Here is an 18,957-nt window from a genome sequence, read left to right on the forward strand (position 1 = left end):
ATACATCTTCATCCTGGGTGAAGTAAGTGATGCTGTTGCCACCCTTTTGCGGTGCCTGGAGGCTGTAAGGGTTTGGATGGGGAATAACAGGCTTCAGCTGAACCCTGGCAAGACGGAGTGGCTGCAGGTTGGGGGCTTTCAGGTATCTGGGAACTTACCATCTTTGGTTCTGGATGGGGCTACACTGCCCCAGACAGACCTGGTGCGTAATCTGGGGGTTCTCCTGGACTCACAACTCCTGCTTGAAGAGGAGCCTTTGCACAACTTCGTGTTGTGCACCAGCTATGCCCTTTCCTGGATCAGGAGTCCCTTTGAACGGTCACTCATGCCCGGGTCATCTCCTGCATAGACTACTGCAACGTGCTCTGCATGGGGCTGCCCTTGAAGAGTATCCAGAAGCTACAGCTGGTACAAAATGCAGCTGTGTCAGCAGTTTTAGGAGCCCCTAGAAGGGCACATATAACATGGTTGCTGTGTGAGCTGCATTGGGTGCAGGTTTGCTTCTGGGTCCAATTCAAGGTGTTGGTTATCACCTTTAAAGCCCTACATGGCATGGAGCCAGGTTACCTGAGGGACCGTCTCATCCCCGTTACATCGACCCATCCCACCCGGTCAGGCAGAGGGCATGTTATGGACCCTGTCCATGAGGGATTGCTGATTGGTAGGGTCCAGGAAGCAAGCCTTCTCTGCCGTAGCACCTGCCCTGTGGAACAAGCTACCCCCGGGATAAGACTTTCGGAAAGAAGTAAAAACATGGCTATGCCACCTGGCCTGGGATGGGAGGGGGGATAGCTACTCCTGGGGGTGGTTGGCCCTGTGAGGGTGCCAAGGTTAGGACCTTCCCATCTTGAATTTTATATTTTATATTTTGTACTTGTATTTGTAATTTTATGTATTTATATTGAATTGCTACCATTTTTATTATTTGTAAGCTGTCCAGAGTTGTGCATGAGATGGGCGGCAGAGAAATTTGATAAATAAATAAATAAATAACCTCAAAATGTAAATGAATTTTTGTAGTTAATGGGGAAATCAACCCTTTCATACCAGGGTGTGGAACACTGAATAATGGCTTTAAATTACAGGCAGGCAGGTTGCAATAGAAAGTTACAAAACCCAATTAAGGGGGCAGTGGGCTTTCCCTAACTAGATGTGTTTAAGTAGAAGCTAGCTAACCATCTCTCACGCATACTTTAATTTGGATTCTTGCACTGAGCAGGTAGTTGAACTCAGTGGCTTAGGTGTCCTATTCCAACTCTCAATGATTTTTTTTTGCAGTTAATCTTAGCACTGATCTAGTCTTTACATTCAGATTTTGCTTTTCGATCGAAAAGAGCGACTAAGGTAATACATTCAAAACGCACCACCTAGTGGCAATAAAAGGAACTAAACTGAAACATAATGTCTAGCTGCTCTTCTGATTCTGCCGCCGTGATGCTTAGTTTCACAAAAGTTCTCAATCGCACGAGGGAGCCAAAACGTGCTCCTGACTTGAAAGGTTCAGTGATCATAACCTCCTCCGAAGAATACAGAAGCACCTGATAGCATGCTGGGACTTGTAGTTTCACCAAAGAGAACGATCGTCGCCTGAAGTACTTTTGTCACTTAACCCGCTACGTCAGCTCTTCCCCTTTTAGGCGTAACGCTTTCCAACGTGGTCTCCTCGCAGATACAGAAAAAAGAGAGGAATTCTTTGTATGGCTGTCCGGCGCTATGCCTGCCAGAATATGCTTAGTACACGCTGAAGCCTACCTTTTTTTCCCTTAGAGACAGCGACAAAATTGTCTGAAACTGACACGTTCTAATAAAGCAAGAAAAGAAGCTGGCAAGTTTAAAACACGCAGAGAGTAGCCTTTTTGACCAGGCATTTGCTTGGGCGACCGCTCCCAGGCAGGTGAGAGGTCAGGCTTAGGGGGCCTTTCCCTCTCCCCGCCCTTCCCCCACCTCTGACATGCCAACCCAGCAGTCGGCGGCGTAGCAGCTGCGCAGGAGGTAGGTGAGGATGGTGGGGTTTTGGGGGTGCTGCTGAGAGTGGGGTGATGGAACCCCCTCCGCCCACGTGCATTTGCAGGGAAGGGTACAGGGAAGACATGTTTCCGAATGCTGTACATTGATAGCGAGGTTGTGAGGAATTGGGGTCGCGGCTTAATTTTGGGTCGCCTAGATGGAAAGGAAGGCAGGAATTCAGTGGGTCTCTATAATGGAAGGTGCCTAGAGTTCAGGTGAGGCAGGTTCGTCCCCCATCCAGGAGAGGAGAAGACGGTGGAGGAAAACTCTCATTCCACTCCGGGTCAGGTACACTCACAGCCTTTTTTTTTAAATCATTTGCAGGCTCCAGAGTTTTCTTTTTGTTTTCCTTTTGTGTTCATTCTGAAGCCCCAGAATGGAGTTAGAACTCATGGAGAATGACATTTTAGAGTCACTTGAAGACCTTGGGTAAGTGTGAGAAACTACGTAGTTGAATCCTTTTTATTGCTCTGTTTTTTAAACCAGTTTTTTAGTATGTTCCCTGTCTCTTGGGGTGATCACATTGTCTTCTGAAGATACTGTCTTTTCCCAGCACTAAATTCCCATGACTGTTTTACCCCTATTTAACCAATTAACTTTAATTGCTGATTATTCTTTGAAGTGTATTCCGTTATATAGGGGAAAAAATGGGAGACTTGTCAGTTGATATCGACAAATGAAAATATCTTCAGTTGGCTTTTAACAAGATAAGATTCGCATCATATAAAGATCCACTCCCTTCATTCCAGTTAATGATCTTGGAATACCTGATGGTGACTGAAGTCAAGTAGAATGGAACTAATCTGGATGGAAGACGGCTGGGAGCTCCTTGTAAGGAAGGGCAAAATAAGTATATTTGTGACAGTGGTGGAGGAGGAGGATCGCAGAATATGCTGTCGCTTCCCAGTAGTATGCCTCATGGGAGAGTAGTGTAGATATGTTCAGTCTGTCTAGTATTACAGTACTCTAAGAAATCTTCATAGAGAAAATTTAGAAACTGAAGTAACTGTAGGGTTGGTTTCTTTCCTTCCTTCAGTTTCTTGTGATCACAGCATCTATTTTTTAGTAATATTTAATTTAAATTACACCAAATATTTCTGAAGGCTTTAATCTTAGACTATTGAAAATGGTAGGATGGTGGTCTGTGATACAAATGTGATACAATTGAGTCCTATGGAGAATGTGATGTTGTGTACATTTTTGTGTAGAAGAAGCATGCATTAGAACTTGTAAGTAAACAAATGTCTATCCAAGATGGCAAAGTGGCAGAAGATTATTATAAGCAGGATAGAGAGCAGGGGCACCTACAGCATCAAAATGGTAGGCAGGACCAGGTGATTGAAGCTCTGCTTCCTGTTATATGCGTACAATTTGTATGATACATGTTGAAAAGGTGGGGACTTCAATCACTCAGTCACACCCACCAATTTGGAACTGTTGACCTCCCTGCAAATGCTTCTGATAGTGAGCTGATGTGAACAACTTGTTGCAAAAAATGACTAGATCAGCTTTCCTAGCCTAATGTCTTCCAGATGTGCTTATGAGGACTACATCTAGACAGCAGTCAAACTGAGGAAGGCTGGGCTAGTTGACTCCTCCAACAGTGAATAGCAGGAGCTGAACAATCTTGCAGTAACTTTTTAAAATTTCTTACAGAACAATGTGGGAGTTATTGTTCCTCTTAATTCTGTGGCATTTAGTGGAATCTGGGATGTTCGTACAGCCACTGTGCTCACAGCTAGCACAATAGGAATATAAATAAAGAGAAATAATTGAGTTCTCCAAATCTAAAACACAGTATGCTGTGATAACTATTCAGTAGACCTGAAGGAAGCCTTATGGGCAGATAAGATGTATCTTGATTGTACAGGTAGTCCTTGCTTAATGATGGTAATTTGGACCAGAATTTACATCGCTAAACAATGCGGTTGTAAAGCGTGATGTCATGTGACTGCGCCACATAGCAACAGCAGTTCTGGCAGTCCCCAGTTACTGTCGTTAAGTGAGGACCACACTTGATCACGACTTACGACTTCCTGCTGGTTTCCCCATTGACTTTACTTGTGGGAAGCCAGCAGGGAAGATCGCAAATTGCAATCACATGACTATGGGATGCTGCGATGGTTGGAAATCTGGACCGGTTGCCAACTGCCCAGATCACACTCATGCAACCGCAGGGGTGCTGCAATGGCCGGAACTTCGAGCACCAATCGTGAATACCACTTCTTCAGCACCATCACGGTTCACTGAACGAGGGGTTGTTAAATGAGTACCACCTGTACTACAGCATCACTATCCAAGTGATGTTTTGTTGCATTTCTATTACTCCTTTTCTCTGCAAACCAAAGGTTGCATGTATGGATTTCTCCGTTAACTTTATCCTCATAGCAACAATCTTGTAAGATAGGCTAAGCTGAGAGAATGACTGACTCTCCCAAACTCTGAGCTCTGTAGTTGAGAGACGAGACTTGAACCTGGATTCCTCTGATTCAGGTCCAAGACTTTAATAATTACACTACACTAGTTTTGTTGAAATGAATTTTTTCTAGCTGTTGTAACCTGGTACAATCAGCAGTTTTTGTCCTGATGTTGTATGATCACTGAAGACAAAAAATGCCTGACAATTTTTTTTAAAGACCAGTGGCAATCTATTTTGCAGTACAAATCTTCAATCGTTATAACTGGAAGTAGGAGATAATGTTGTAATGACTATTGAGGATTGTCACATGCAATTGGACTTAGAATCTCCAGAACGCATTTTTTAAAATCTGTAGTTCCTTGAAATAAAGACATGGTCTAGAATCCAGCAAAGAGATTATTGTAGATGCATAAGAACAACAGTAATTAATTTGGATGAGAGATGTTTTAAAATGAACGCTCATGTTTTTGCCATGTTACATTAAAAATATTTTCAACTCAAATATGGTCTTAAATTCTAACCTTGAAGTTTAATTATATTTTCATTAATAAATTTTATTTGTCCTTATATTCTATCTTTGTTATTTATTTATTACACAGGAGTCCATATGGAACTTGGCAGAATTTCATAAGCACATAAAAAGTATAGGCCCTTGTTTAAGATTTAATAATATTTAATAGCAACTTGAAAAGAGAAATTCACCTTTAACATTTGTTTCATTCTATTACAAATTATTTTCCAAAATTGTGAACTTCACATTACCACCAAAAATGAAAAATGATCCAACTTGATTGATAGGTTTCCAATAATTTTTAGAGAATGAATTGTCTATTTTTGGACTAAAACCTGAAGTAGTATACCATCAATAGAGTATCTTGTAACAATTTTCTCTAAGTGTAACATTGACCATAAATTTGGCACTTTTTTCCATTGATACTCCCATTGTTGCATAGTACAGGTCCTTGCTACAAGGAGCTTATAATACGGTTTTGATGAAGAAATCAAAGGAACAAGAGTAGAACATCTTTGAAATGAGCAAAAAATAAATTTGCATGTAATAGAACTTTGATTCTGATGTAGAAGAAGATGCAAGATTCAATTCTAAGCTCATTTATTTGGCAGGAAGTTTCCTTAAAATCAGTGGTGATTATTTCCAATTACAGGTAGTCCTCAAGTGATGACCATTTGTTCAGTGACTGTTCAAAATTACTGTGGTGCTGAACAAGGAGGATTTACAACCAGTCTGTGAAGTTGTGGCCGTCACAGCGTCCCCATGGTCTCGTGATTGCGATCTGGGTGCTTGATGCCTGGCTCCCAATTACTGTGAGCTGTGGTCATGTGATTGCCATTTGCGAGCTTTCCTGCCAGCTTTTCACAAGCAAAGTCAATGAGGAAGCTGGCAGGGAAGGTTGCAAGTCAATCCCTTAAGTAATTCCTGCTACTTTTTCTCCTGAGCAGCCTCACTACAGGGTATGAGATCCCAGGGGTCTCGTACTCCATAGCATCCCTCCACCCGCCTGTGCTCCATAGCTCGCCCACAGCACCCCCCACCCACCTGTGGCCCCCACCTGCCTGCAGACATCACCTAGCCCCTGCCCGCAACACCTCTCCATGGCCCCTCAGCCCCCTGTGCTCCTTACCTGCGACTGCTGCCTCTTCCTGCTTAATGATCCAAGCTTCCTGGGGTTACGACGGCAACTGTGACTCCCTGTGTCGCCATCGCTAAGCGGTCTGTTATGTGACGTTGCACTTTATGACTGCATCATTTAGCGACCGCAATCCCGGTCCCAATTGCCGATGTAATCTGAGGACTACCTGTATTGTAATTTCTGTTGTTATATATACACATAAATTGAGTAGCCTGTACATTGTATAAGGAATTTGAGATATCACGTGTTTATATTCTATTGCTTTGTTTTGTTTATCAGTTACAAAGGTCCATTGTTAGAAGATGGAGCTCTGACCCTGGCAGCTTCTGGTGGAGCCAATTCCCCTGAATATACCAAGCTCTGTGCTTGGCTGGTTTCAGAGTTAAGACTGTTTTGCAAACTAGAGGAAAATGTACAAGCAACTAACAGTGAGTAATCAGGATTCAAGCATCATTTTATGCAGTTGTGTCATTCTTGCTAATCTTGACATTTATTGTGTATCTCCTTCCACTATTGATGTAAGTTTGTCATACCTTTATGATAAAATATTTATTGAGCAACTGCAGCTAATAAAAATAGCTGCATTAAAGTTTATGTGCATATATTTATTAAGAAAGACCAAGAAAAGGTTAGTTTACTATTGAATAATTTATTTTCTCTCCTTGTTCTCAATGCATTCCAGTTTTTAATTTTATTGGAAAACTTATTATTTGTGTTTTCAAGAAAAGTAATGCAATTTAAACTCCATTAATTGATGTTGATTATTTATTTCTCCAACATGTTTTACCTTACTTAATTTTAAACTGTTTGGACATTTAATAATTGAGCCTTTGTAACTGAAAAAATCTATGTCTTAAGGTCCAAGTGAAGCAGATGAGTTCCAGCTTGAAATTAGTGGGTTACTAGGTGAAATGAACTGTCCCTATACAACACTAACATCAGGAGACGTCACCAAGCGCCTTCTCAATCAAAAAAACTGCCTCCTGCTCCTCAGTAAGTTAAAGGAAACTTCAGAAAACAACGAAAAATAAAGAAAATAATTATATACTTAGCAGTAGTATTGTACAAGTGATGGTACCATTAATCCACTTTCAATGTTTAGAATTATAGGAAGGGATTAATGGTAATTAGAGATTGAGATCAGATATGGTGAATTATCGGTTTCAAGTCCTATTGGTTATACACTCATGGAATGGTAAATTGAATTTTTTGAATTTTAGTTTAATTAGGAATGGGCAGTGTACTGCCTGTGCTGTTTGTTAATTGAGCTTGATTCCTTTGATCTGTAGACATAGGGCATTTTCATCAAAGTTTTGTTGTTCATATTATGTGTGAACCTAGATTTATACCTTGTTGGAAGAAAAATAATTTAACACTAAGATCATGGACTGAGCTATCCTGATTTGTTAGCTGCTCTTATTCATAGGATGAGTCAAGCAGGAATATTTGAGTAGCATTCTGCTGTGTCCCAAGTAAATCAGAATTCTAAAGAAGAATTTCTATCTAATCATTGTACAGAATGTAACCATAGTATTGGTTGTTAAATCAAAATCAAAATAAGCACATTTTTCCTTGCTTGTTAGGAATAAAATTTGCTGGCAAGATGATCTGCTTTGACAGTTAAGAGAAATTCACAGGTGATGCTATGAAACAGAAGGTTTCTCTGTAAGGCTGTTGATCTTTATTCATCTTAATGTTGGTTTAGATTATAAACTGTTCTTGAATGCAAATTTTTATGGATTGGTTTATGAAAACTGCATGAACAATCAATTTCCATTCTAGCTATCTGATGTACACCTTGTTTAATTTCCCTTCATGTTCTATTAATAATACCATGTTCTGACTCAATAATTATTTTCCTCTGGTCCCTAGGAGAACTGTTATTGGCTATAGATTTGTCTTTAGTTCATCCTGTTTGAGCCTGTTCTCTTATTTAATCATTTCTAATGTTGTAGTGTGTAAAATTATGTTCCTGTATATTCTTAGCTTAAAATAAATACTCCTCTTCTTGGACTTTTAAAAATGATCTCTGCTGTACTGAATGGTAACTTTTCATATTTCAGCATACCTCATCTCAGAATTAGAAGCTGCTAGAATGTTGTATGTGAATGCTCCCCCGAAAAAAGCTCAGGAAGGTACTGGTAGTGAAGTATTTCAGGAATTAAAAGGCATATGTATTGCTTTAGGCATGTCAAAGCCTCCAGCCAACATAACAATGTTTCAGTTCTTCAGTGGGATAGAAAAAAAGGTAAGAGCTAAAGGTTGAATGTACAGTAACTTTCTAGTGCATAACTAGTGATTATTGTGGCATGTTATTCTGGAAAGGTAGTTAAAATAGGCACAAAGTAATGCCTTCTTAGGAATGGGAATTGCTATAAAAAGTGTAGCTACACTACCAATAATATCTTTCTCTAATTACTTTAGTTGACTTATTTTAACTGGCAGGGATATCAAAAAAGACCCTTCAGAGATTATACCCGATTTGGTTTTTGAAGGTCCTATGAATGAACTGTTATTTCACCAACATAATTGCCACCAACGTAACAATCTGAGAAGGAAAAATTCTTAGTTTTAAGATGTTCATTCATTTATTTCTCGGTAAGCTAATACAGGTCTCTCCCACATTTTTTTTTCTCCAGAATTGCTTTAAATAAATTATCATGAATGTTTCTGAACTGAGATTTTTCTGAGGATTTTAAGATATATTATTGATGTATAAAAAGCAAGTATATGCTTGGTCCCTCTACAACTTCCAAAACCTTTATAATGCCAATCAAAATGGTATAAACATTGAGTTCTCCAGAATCATCCAATTTGATATTAATCCATGTGAGAGAGTGTAGTAGCTACCATCTTATCATTAGTTTTATGATAGCAAATGAAAAGCGGTAGTAAAAAATTATGTTAGACTCTGTTAGATGCCAATCAAACTTCATATTGTACTTAAGACTGCTGGAATAAAGAAACCATTCTCCCATTTTTGAATACTGTAGGTAAAATACAACCATTACCTAGATCTGTCCTTTTAAAACTTTTTCTCATTTCTATACTTCTTTCTTAGATTTGAATATTTGCTTTGCTGCATTATGTGTTAGCATAATAAGAGTATTGTTATGCTATGGATTTTATATGATTGCTTTTTATTTTATTTTTATTTTCGTACACTTTAATTTATTTTTGGAAATGTTGCAACAGATACCTATTCTACCAAGACAATTCCTGTATTGTACCATAGAATTGGTGTAAAAAAATATAATGTAGCATGGAATTCTTAAAAATAGTTCCATTTGTAAGCAGAATGAGAGGGGGCAATTCCTCCTCTGCTCCTGCAGCCCACCATTCCTCTCCAAATATGTTCTGGAAGATTGGGTGATCATCTGGAACAATTGTTGGGAAAGCAAATGGGGTTGAAAGGATGAGATGTAAGTTCTGTCCTTGAGCAGATCTTGTCTTGCATTTTGTTGATTATACATAGATCTGAAACAAAAATTTATCTGTATTCTTAGGCTTTTTTGTCTATATGATATGCTAATTCAGTTTATTTTGTTACAGTTAAAAGAAACATTAGCAAAGGTTCCTTCAAATCATGTAGGAAAACCTTTATTGTCAAAACCATTGGGTCCAGTCCACTGGGTAAGGATTTGCCTATAAAACTCATTACTGGTACTAATTCTTTTCATTGGCACTTTTAGTGTTTTTCTAAACACTAAAAGTGTTTAGAAAAACACTATATTTTATAGTGTTTTTACTTCATCTATATTAAAACAACAGAAAGCATGTGATGTTTTTTGGAAATTGAAAATCCAGTCATGTTATTGTCAGTGTTCCATAGGCACTGGGCTAGGGAGGCTGGGATATCAACTAGTGAGGGTGTACCATCTGTTATGGAATTGTCTGGATTTTTTCCCCCAGTACGGCCATTGGAATTTTATTTAACTACTTTATTGTTTTAATCTTTGTTAGCTTCCCAGAATCATGTACATGTGGAGGTAATAAAAGTTGAAATTATAAGATACATCAGGATTGATTTCCTGAAAATTTTATGGATATTCTTTATAAGAAGAACATTTTAAAAAATTAAACTTAAAAATTATTCAAATTGTAATACTTTGCAAACAAAAGAAGCGACAAACATGCTTCACACTAACAGTATTTCATTTGTAACAATAATCTAGTTGGATCAGGGAAATGAGTCAAGTCATTTAAAATAGAAAAATAAAATTCTGTATCAGAATATAACTATTCTAATCTTGGCAGAAGTAAGACAGAATTCTGACTCCAAGAGTAATTCTAAAATTTATAGAGAAAATGAAACAAAATGTATTTGAGGACATCTATTCCTTGCTCTCCAACATATTCGACCCAACAAATACCTATGTTATGATTATGATTTCCTAATGCCTCTGAATAAAATAGAATTGGAAGTTTTATCTTCCAAGATAATGCTGTCTGAAGACTCTAATTACCAGTGGGCTTTGGGGCGCAATTCAACATACTGGTTCTTATATATATATAAAGCCCTGTAAGGTGCAAGGTCAGGTTACCTATGGGACTGTAATCTCCAGTTATGTCTGCCTGTCCAGTAAGACCTGACAAGGTTGGCATGCTTTGGGTCCTATTACTTAGGCAATGCTATCTGGTGGGACCCAGGAGACCTGCCTTCTCTGTGGTTGTTCCTGCCCTGTGGAACAGCATCTCTCCTGAGATTTGATTAGCCCCAACCCTACCTGCCTTTTGGTGGGCATTGAACACCTGTTTTTCCTTACGGGTTGGGTCTGAGAATGGTATGGCCCACTGGATGAGGTTTTTTTCCTTAGTACTCATTTGTATGTTGTTTTGGGTTATGATTTTATACTTTGTTCTGTTATGTGGTTCTTATTGACTTCTTACTGTTTATTGGCACTGCATGTTGTCCTAAGTCATATGCTGAGAAGGGCAGCTGTATAAATCGATCAAAAACAAAATTTTACAGTATAACTTCATAATCAGATTTGTTTAACGTCGCCTTGAAAGAAGCAGGATCGAAAATTCAGGTAGAAAGCAGACAGAACATTTCTAATGGAAAGTATTAATCTAGCCATTGAGATTTGCTGGGAAATCATTGTTAAGGGAAACTAACTTTTGGTTCTATGTTGCTATGAAACTGGGCACTTTTCCAGAATACAGTTAAACATTGCAGTTTAAGTAGGGAAGGCTTAGCAGTGTTGAGAAGCAAGACATATTTAAATAAATAAGTAGAAAAGGTATACAGAGACATTCTAGTGTGGCTGTTTTTACCCTGCTGATTTTCAGTGAGCAGTTCTGCTGCCTCTTTGATATTTTTATACTACTATTTCTTTTATTAATTAGAAAATATGAGTTTCAGCTTTTATTGCAGTCATAGTGCTAATGAATGTAGTATTCTAGTTCTCCAGAGTATCAGTCTCTTTGCATTTTTCCCATAATAACAGATTGAATTAAATTGTGGACTGAATTCAATTCACAGCACTATTGTGCTCTTGATATTTTTTTATAAGATGCATTATTATTTAAAATGATTCTTACATTTTTTCTTTCTGGGAGACATGTTACAAAATAAGCTAACTGTTGGAAGAAAACACTTAGAAGAAGAATACTGATTGTTGTCAGATTTTAGAACAGAGTGGGGTTCTCTGGAGTCTTTATGCCCTAGTGAGTCTTATTCTGTTCATTGCCTATCAAAGAAAAACCATGAACTGTAACACATACAGAATCTGTTTCACTAAAAGCTACTTCCAAAGTAATATTCTTGGCTTCCTACACATTGTTTCTTAAGCTGGGAGTGTTTGGAGCCATGTTTTCTTCCCATTCCAGCTTTCCTAGTTGTCTCCTTATACACCAACCAGAATTTGAATCCTGGCTTCTAAGATGCAGTATAATGTTAGTTTGCTAATCAGGATCTTACACAGAATCAAACCATGGTTTAATAGCCCTATTATAATCATCACTGAACCACAGTTCCTCCTATATGTAAAATAGAGAATTTTAGTTAGAACTGTGGATGAGTGCACTTGACAGTTTTGTCTGAGTGACCCAGTGTATTTCTTTGAGATATTATTTGAACTGAATCCTGTAATCTGGGATTTCGTTTTTTTTAAAGATTTCAACATATGTGTAAATTTTCATTTCAGGAAAAAATCGAAGCTATTAATCAAGCCATAGCCAATGAATATGAAGTTCGGAGAAAATTGTTAGTGAAACGCCTGGATGTAACCGTGCAGTCATTTGGCTGGTCGGATCGAGCGAAGGTATAGTTTACTTTCTGTAGTCAAACTTCCTTTTTAGATTTTTTATCCCACCTCTATTATTTTTATAAATAACTCAAAGCGGTGAACATACCTAACGCTCCTTCCTCCTCCTATTTTCCTCACAACAACAACCCTGTGAGGTGAGTTGGGCTGAGAGAGAGTGACTGGCCCAAGGTCATGCCTAAGGCGGGACTAGAACTCACAGTCTCCCAGTTTCTAGCCTGGTGCCTTAATCACTAGACCATTAGCTGTCTGTAATTAAACAACTGCCTTTTGGGATGAATTAGCCAACCTTTTTTATAAACATCAGTCTTTTTGTTTGGCACTAATTAAAAAAAGTGAGTTTAACAAATGTTACAGAGTAGAGTCCTCCAATTATTTCATTTTATTATTTTCATCATCCACCTCCATAGAGTCAACCTTTTGTGGCCACTGAATACTTTGTTCTCCTTTGGCTGCATCTTGAGAATAACTACACTGAGGCTTTGTAAATGGACTTATACCTCTGCAAATTGTATAGTTTCCACTATGGGGCTGTGCATGCTTAGAAAATGATTTAGAAGAGGCGCTAGGGACCTCATGCAAAGGTAACTTCTCTTGATTTTTCCATTTATCCCTGAAATGAATACATAATGGATGTTTAAATTTGCTCAGGACACTAAAGGAATTATTTGCTGGAATGGTGGAATTGACTATGAATGCTTTGAAAATGATTTTGAAAAAGGGCTTTGGAATTCTGCTTTCAAGCAACACAACTGTTTCAGGCTTCTCCATGAGCTTGAAAAAAAATGTGCTCTTGCTTTAAGACTTACAATAATGTGAGACAATTCCTGAAAGCAGTGACTTCATAAAGTAGCTGTCCTATTCTGCCAGTTGCTTGATATTTTCTCTTATGTGCATGTGGCATCATTTTGGCTCCATAAATGTAGGCATTTAGTTACTCTTTTGATATAACTTGGAAATAAATGCAAATAACCTTGGTATATTAGTTCCAGGGATAAGTGGAAAAATCCATTTAGCTCATTACAATCTGCAGTTTGCATGTAACAGAGTTAATTTGCCAGCTGGAGGCTTGGCCTCTTAATTCCCTGATTACAGAGGATTGATATTGACATACAGTATTTTAACACCTCTTTTCTTTGTTCAAGTGGAAATGTTCCTGGTAGCATTGAGAATTATATTTTAGAAAGAACACATACTGCTTTAAAAAAAAAAGCCAAATTGCTCACATTGTCTTTTCCCAGAAAGTAAGAAGGAAAAGGGAAGAAAAGGCACAGTGTTCTATTGTCATTAGTAGAGGAGGCTTGCAAACAGTTTCTGTTCATAGGCCCTTCTACTACTAAAAGAAAATGCTGCAATGGTTTTGGAAGGGGTGGAGAGGCTGCAGCTGGATGAGCAAGGGCTGAAAGGCTAGGCAAGGCACCTTGTGGGGCTGAAGGAAAATGGTGGGTAGGCTGGAAAAAATCCATCAGAACCGTGGCAAGGCAGTAAAGAGAGCAAATGTCCTGGGAAGAGTCAGGCAGATGTTGAGGGAAAGGCAGCATTTGGGGTGACAGAAGAGCCAAGCACAGGGGTAGAGAAGGGGAGAGATGCAGGGAGGCTCAGAAGGCAGATCAGGTGGGGCACATGAAAAGAAGTGTGAGTGAGTAGGAGAAGAAAAACAGAGTGAAAGGCACTGTTTGGAGTAACAGAAAAATGGAAAAGCAGTGGGAAGTCAGGAAGAGGGAGAGAAGCGACAGAGGGAAATGCAGCACCAGGAGGGAAGAAAGTCTGGGTGTTTGGGATGGGAGTGTTATGGACTACCCTCAAACCTTCCCCCCTCCCTGCACTCCTTTCAAATATATCTGGAAGGGGCCAAGTTGAAAAAGTCTTGTTGAAACTGACGTTGGTTTTCTATTAGTGTCTTTTCCTAGTGCTACCTGTAGAATTTAAGAGATTGCGCCTGGGAGCTCTTGCATACTGTTGAGCTATGGCTTTTACCGTCTGATTTTTAACTTCTCTTTCTTCAGCTTGTATCACATTCTTTGTAGAACTCTTTCTCCTGAAGTTCTTATTCTGGGGGAAGAACCATGTATTCATCATAAAATAATTCTTGATGTGCCATAGATTCAACCTCAGGCCTTGTGCTCAGAAGCACTTCTGTAAGTGGCCTCCCAAAGCCTTAGACCATCAGAGGACACAATGTTGGAGTAAAAATACTAATTGTTTGTGACAACCCTCTTTCCACCCCTGATCTTTTCCTGCTCACACTCACTACTGACAATAAGTTTAGAAAATAAAGTCTGGATAATGTGACATGTTCTTTGAATGTTCTACATAGACATAGATCAGGAACTGAGAGATCAAGCAGCTAGCGTTAAATAGGATATAAAGTACGGAAAGTTGAAGGAGAAAGGACAAGAAAAAAATATTTAGGTCAATGTCTTCAGAATCTTATGCTTCCTTATTTGCAGGATAGATTTTCGCAAGACAGATTTTTATTTATTTATTTGTTTTTCAAATTTCTATCACCGCCCATCGTCCCCAAAAGGCGGAACTGTTTTTCATCATTTCAGCAATTGTGCCTCCACTGAAGGCAGGATGTAGGGACCACTGGTTGTCATAGAAATAAAGATTTTAAACTAAAAACGGCTGTCAAGGGTTATTGACAAGCAGGGGGAATTATATTCCAAGTTTAAAATTGCTACATTGGGACACACCCTTCGGTTCAGACTTTAAAATATACTGGAAGGAGATACTTCAATACTTGTATATAGAATGTCCCAGTGGGGGCGGGAGGATAGGGTAAGGCCTACATTAGTCTTCCCTAATTGAATGCCTCCCAGATGTGTTAATTGTCCCTGGGTTTGATAGAGTTCTGGTTCAACACATCTGAAAGCACCAGGCAAGAGGTGGCTATGCTAGACAATGTATTGTTTAGACTGCCCGCATAATCTATAACAAAACACTACTAAGTATGGTTGGTGAAATAGAGAAGAAATAGGGGAGGTTCCAGCATCAGGTAACCCATGTGGCCAGAAAGATTATTGTCCCATTATATACTACTTCATGAATACATACAGGCATTGTTATAAGAATTTTTCACATGTTTGAGCATATGCCTAAATGTTTAATAACTGTTTAGTTGTATGTTTCATGTTGTTGACTCCCTTTACCTTCTCTCTCTCTGGGTAATAGAGCCAAACAGAGAAATTGGCTAAAGTCTATCAGCCAAAACGTGCCACCTTATCTCCTAAATGTGCTATATCTGTTGCACACCTCTTGGCAGCTCGGCAAGATTTATCAAAGATAATGAGGACTAGCAGTGGCTCTATCAGAGAAAAGACTGCATGTGCCATTAACAAGGTATCTGTGTCGTTCTGATGATGATTTTTAATTTGTAAGATTCTGTGCTTGTTAAGGAATTTCACTGGAAAAGAATATTGTACTTGTGCAAAGTATCATTGTTTTCTGTGCATATATGTATATGGAGCTTTCCTCCCTTCATAGTTCTCAGTTCATTTTGCCAAAATCCATCCTTCCTCCCTTCTCTTCCTTTCCTCCTCCTTTCTTTTCTTCTTTCTTTCTTCAGGGATAGTTGTCAGGGGTGATATTTTAACCAGATACGTTGTCTAGGATTTATCACATCGCAGCTGACTTTTCTGAGCTGGAAATGATCAGTCCTTAATGGCAAAGTAGTTACTTGGTTTATGTCTTGATACTTGCTCGTAAAAGTGAGATTTGAGTTTGTAAGCCAAATAGCAACATGGTCATACTTGTACTCATGTACCAGCTAGCAAGCTAGTTCATAAAAGAAAAAATGTAATGCTTGGTTACAGATGTACTCAAGGATGTAAAGATGCTTCCAGTAAATCACCTGTAACAGATACTGTAGATTACATCTGACATTAGAAAGGGGTGAATGCCAGTTTTGCTCCAGTGAAGGATTTATTTGATACCTTTGGAAGCTGTGCACATAGCCAATCTATATTTGTACTAGATTGATCAGTTTAAGGCTGTTTTTCCTTCAGAGATTAAAACATCTCATTTAATATTATTTAGAGTTTTAGACTTGGAGCTTTGTATAATAGAGTTACACTGTTTGAGCTGGGCAGCCCTATAAATCCATAATTGTGATGATATTATTATTCTTTAAATCCTAAATGACCAAAAGCTGATTACTTCCTTCCTTAAATGTTAATGTAAACTATTATATAAGGGTATGCATGAGGCAGAAAATGTGTTTTGTTCCATGCAAGAACAAACCACATTGTGGCTTGACAATTTGGTTGGATTGTTCGAAGAGAGTCACAATCTGGCCAAACCAAAATTGGAATGTTTTGGTTTTCAGCCAAAACAAAATGTGGAAGGATCTTACAGGGGGCTTATAGGACGAGTAGGGCAAGGCTGGTGTGTCTCACCCCTCTGTCACCTCCTCTTCTGCCTGCCGGTATCCCAGTATACCTGATGATATTGCCGGTGTGTCCTTCCCCTTGTCTCCCCTTTACTGTGCTGCACTTTAATTGAAGCGCGGTATACCCAGCTGGCTGGTCTGTGCATGGTACAGTCCAGTTACAGAACATTTTATCCATTTGTACATGCTTACAATTTGTATCTTCAGAAGCTCCTTTTCCCTTGCTAAATCATCAGTATGAGTTTGGTTTTCTTTTTTTCTTCTTCTTTATATGGGCTCAAATTTATATATATATATTTAAAGAAAATGATATATTGAGAGACTTTTGCATTTACTTTTCCACCATATTCATTTTGTTCACTCTTAGGTGCTTATGGGCCGAGTGCCTGACAGAGGTGGGAGACCCAATGAAATTGAACCACCTCCTCCTGAGATGCCACCATGGCAGAAAAGGCAAGATGGCCCTCAACAGCAAAGTGGTGGAGGCAGAGGTGGAAGAGGTGGTTATGAGTCATCATATGGAGGACGTGGAGGCTATGAACAAGGGAGTCACGATCGAGGAGGTCGAGGAGGATATGACCAAGGAAGTTATGAAAGAGGAAGTCGAGGGGGGTATGACTCATCATATGGAAGTCGAGGAAGTCATGAACACGGGGGTCATGAACGAGGAGGGCGTGGACGTGGTGGCTATGACCATGGTGGCAGAGGGGGAGGAAGAGGAGGCAAATCTCAAGGTGGCTGGACTGATGGTGGAGGAAGTGGCTATCAAGATGTCTATAGGGATAGTAATTACAGAGATTCAGGATTTCAAACTGGTGGTTACCATGGCGGTGGCAGTGGAGGTGGCTACCAAGGAGGTGGTTATGGTGGTTACCAATCGTCATATTCAGGAAGTGGATATCAAGGTGGGAGTGGCACCTATCAGCAAGACAACAGATACCAAGACGGGCATTCGAGTGATCGAGGTGGAGGTCGTGGAGGAGGGCGAGGTGGCCGTGGAGGCCGTGGCAGCCGTGGTGGGCAAGGAGGTGGCTGGGGAGGAAGAGGTGCACAGAACGTTAATCAGGGGGGGCAGTTTGAGCAGCATTTCCAGCAAGGGGGATATCAGTACAATCAATCTGGATTTGGACAAGGAAGACACTTCACAAGTTGAGGCTACAAAAGTTTCTCAATTGACAGAGCTCATGTAATAGCAGTCTGCTTATTTCTTCTTTTTGAATTTGTATCAGTCAGCATGTCAGGCTGACCTTTTCAAACTGTGCTTTTGAGCATATGTGAAAATACGGAAAAATACACTGCCCAGATCTAAATGCAGTTTTCTTCTCCAGGACTCAGAACTTTAATACAGCAGCCGAGGTTCTGTATCTTAAAGGAAACTAGAGTTTTGGAAAGCATGTGTGTTCATACATGTAATATGAAAACCAGTATGCCTGTCTTTTTACATGGGCTTGTTTTTTCCATGTAAAACCTTCTCCTATTTATATGCCATATTGGATTGCTGACTTCAGATCTATACTGTAATGCTGCACATGCGTAGTTAGCTGTGCATAAGTCCAATTAATTTGGATGAATTTATGCATCTTAACTATGCAAAGAATTGCAGCCTACTTTGCTAGGTCCTGGATCTATTATATGAGCTCTACTGCTGGTAACCTGTTCAAGTAGCCTTATTGCTCTGACTGAAAACACATGTCAAGTCAAGTGTCCCGACACTCTCATACCATGCAAAATCATAGTTAGTCAAGCTCAGCTGTCAAGAGAGACTAGACGTAGCCCATGCTTCCCCATAATTCCAACTTGCTCTCATCCATCGCAAAACGGTTGACCCCCTGACCAGCCTTTTACTTGAAACTAGCTAGCAGTAATGGCAAACTGAAACCAGTTTCATGCACAAATTAAAACCACTCATCTTGAAATGCAGAATGGTTTCATTTTGTCATTTAACTCAAGATGAAATGCCCTTCAGCTCAGTTACATTTTTCTTCACTAAAAGTTGCATTAGTGCGCCTTTTTTTTTTTTGGTTTATTTGCATATAGAACTATTGTCAAGCTGTGAAAGAAAATGGCTGAAGGTGTGCTATTGTAAAAGGTGAGCAATAAAAAGTATCTGTTCTCCCTTTGGTTTATTGGTCTTTAACATTACAAGTATAGATTGTTTCAGTATCTTCAGCATGAAGTTGAAGAAGCATCTTAAAATTGCAAGCAAGCTTTTAAGACTGTAAG

General features: G+C 39.2%; 1 protein-coding gene across 5 annotated transcripts; it reads left to right on the forward strand.

The window, feature by feature from the left end:
• Positions 1-1,909: 1,909 nt before the first annotated feature.
• FAM98A (family with sequence similarity 98 member A) lies at positions 1,910-18,855 on the forward strand. Of its 5 annotated transcripts, none has more exons than XM_063305289.1 (9): positions 1,910-1,992; positions 2,332-2,436; positions 6,355-6,503; positions 6,934-7,068; positions 8,139-8,323; positions 9,628-9,708; positions 12,225-12,341; positions 15,519-15,686; positions 17,102-18,855. In XM_063305289.1, the coding sequence occupies exons 2-9, from the start codon at positions 2,384-2,386 to the stop codon at positions 17,885-17,887; spliced, it is 1,674 nt and encodes a 557-aa protein (XP_063161359.1). In that variant the 5' UTR covers positions 1,910-1,992; positions 2,332-2,383; the 3' UTR covers positions 17,888-18,855. The 5 variants fall into 5 exon arrangements, with proteins under 5 accessions (XP_063161359.1, XP_063161395.1, XP_063161377.1 ...); XM_063305307.1 differs by lacking the exon at positions 1,910-1,992 and adding an exon at positions 2,647-2,838; XM_063305316.1 differs by lacking the exon at positions 1,910-1,992 and adding an exon at positions 2,757-2,838.
• The last annotated feature ends 102 nt before the right edge of the window (positions 18,856-18,957 follow it).

The sequence above is a fragment of the Candoia aspera genome, chromosome 1, assembly GCF_035149785.1.
Source record: "Candoia aspera isolate rCanAsp1 chromosome 1, rCanAsp1.hap2, whole genome shotgun sequence".
Lineage (NCBI taxonomy): Eukaryota > Metazoa > Chordata > Lepidosauria > Squamata > Boidae > Candoia > Candoia aspera.

What these genes read in the sequence shown, in the direction of transcription:
- FAM98A (XM_063305289.1), top strand. Translation starts at nt 2,384, where the DNA reads ATGGAGTTAGAACTCATGGAGAATGACATTTTAGAGTCACTTGAAGAC. An exon ending in CATTGGGTCCAGTCCACTGG is followed by an intron (nt 9,709 to 12,224) that starts GTAAGGATTTGC and finishes TTTTCATTTCAG; the next exon opens with GAAAAAATCGAAGCTATTAA. An exon ending in GCTGGTCGGATCGAGCGAAG is followed by an intron (nt 12,342 to 15,518) that starts GTATAGTTTACT and finishes TCTGGGTAATAG; the next exon opens with AGCCAAACAGAGAAATTGGC.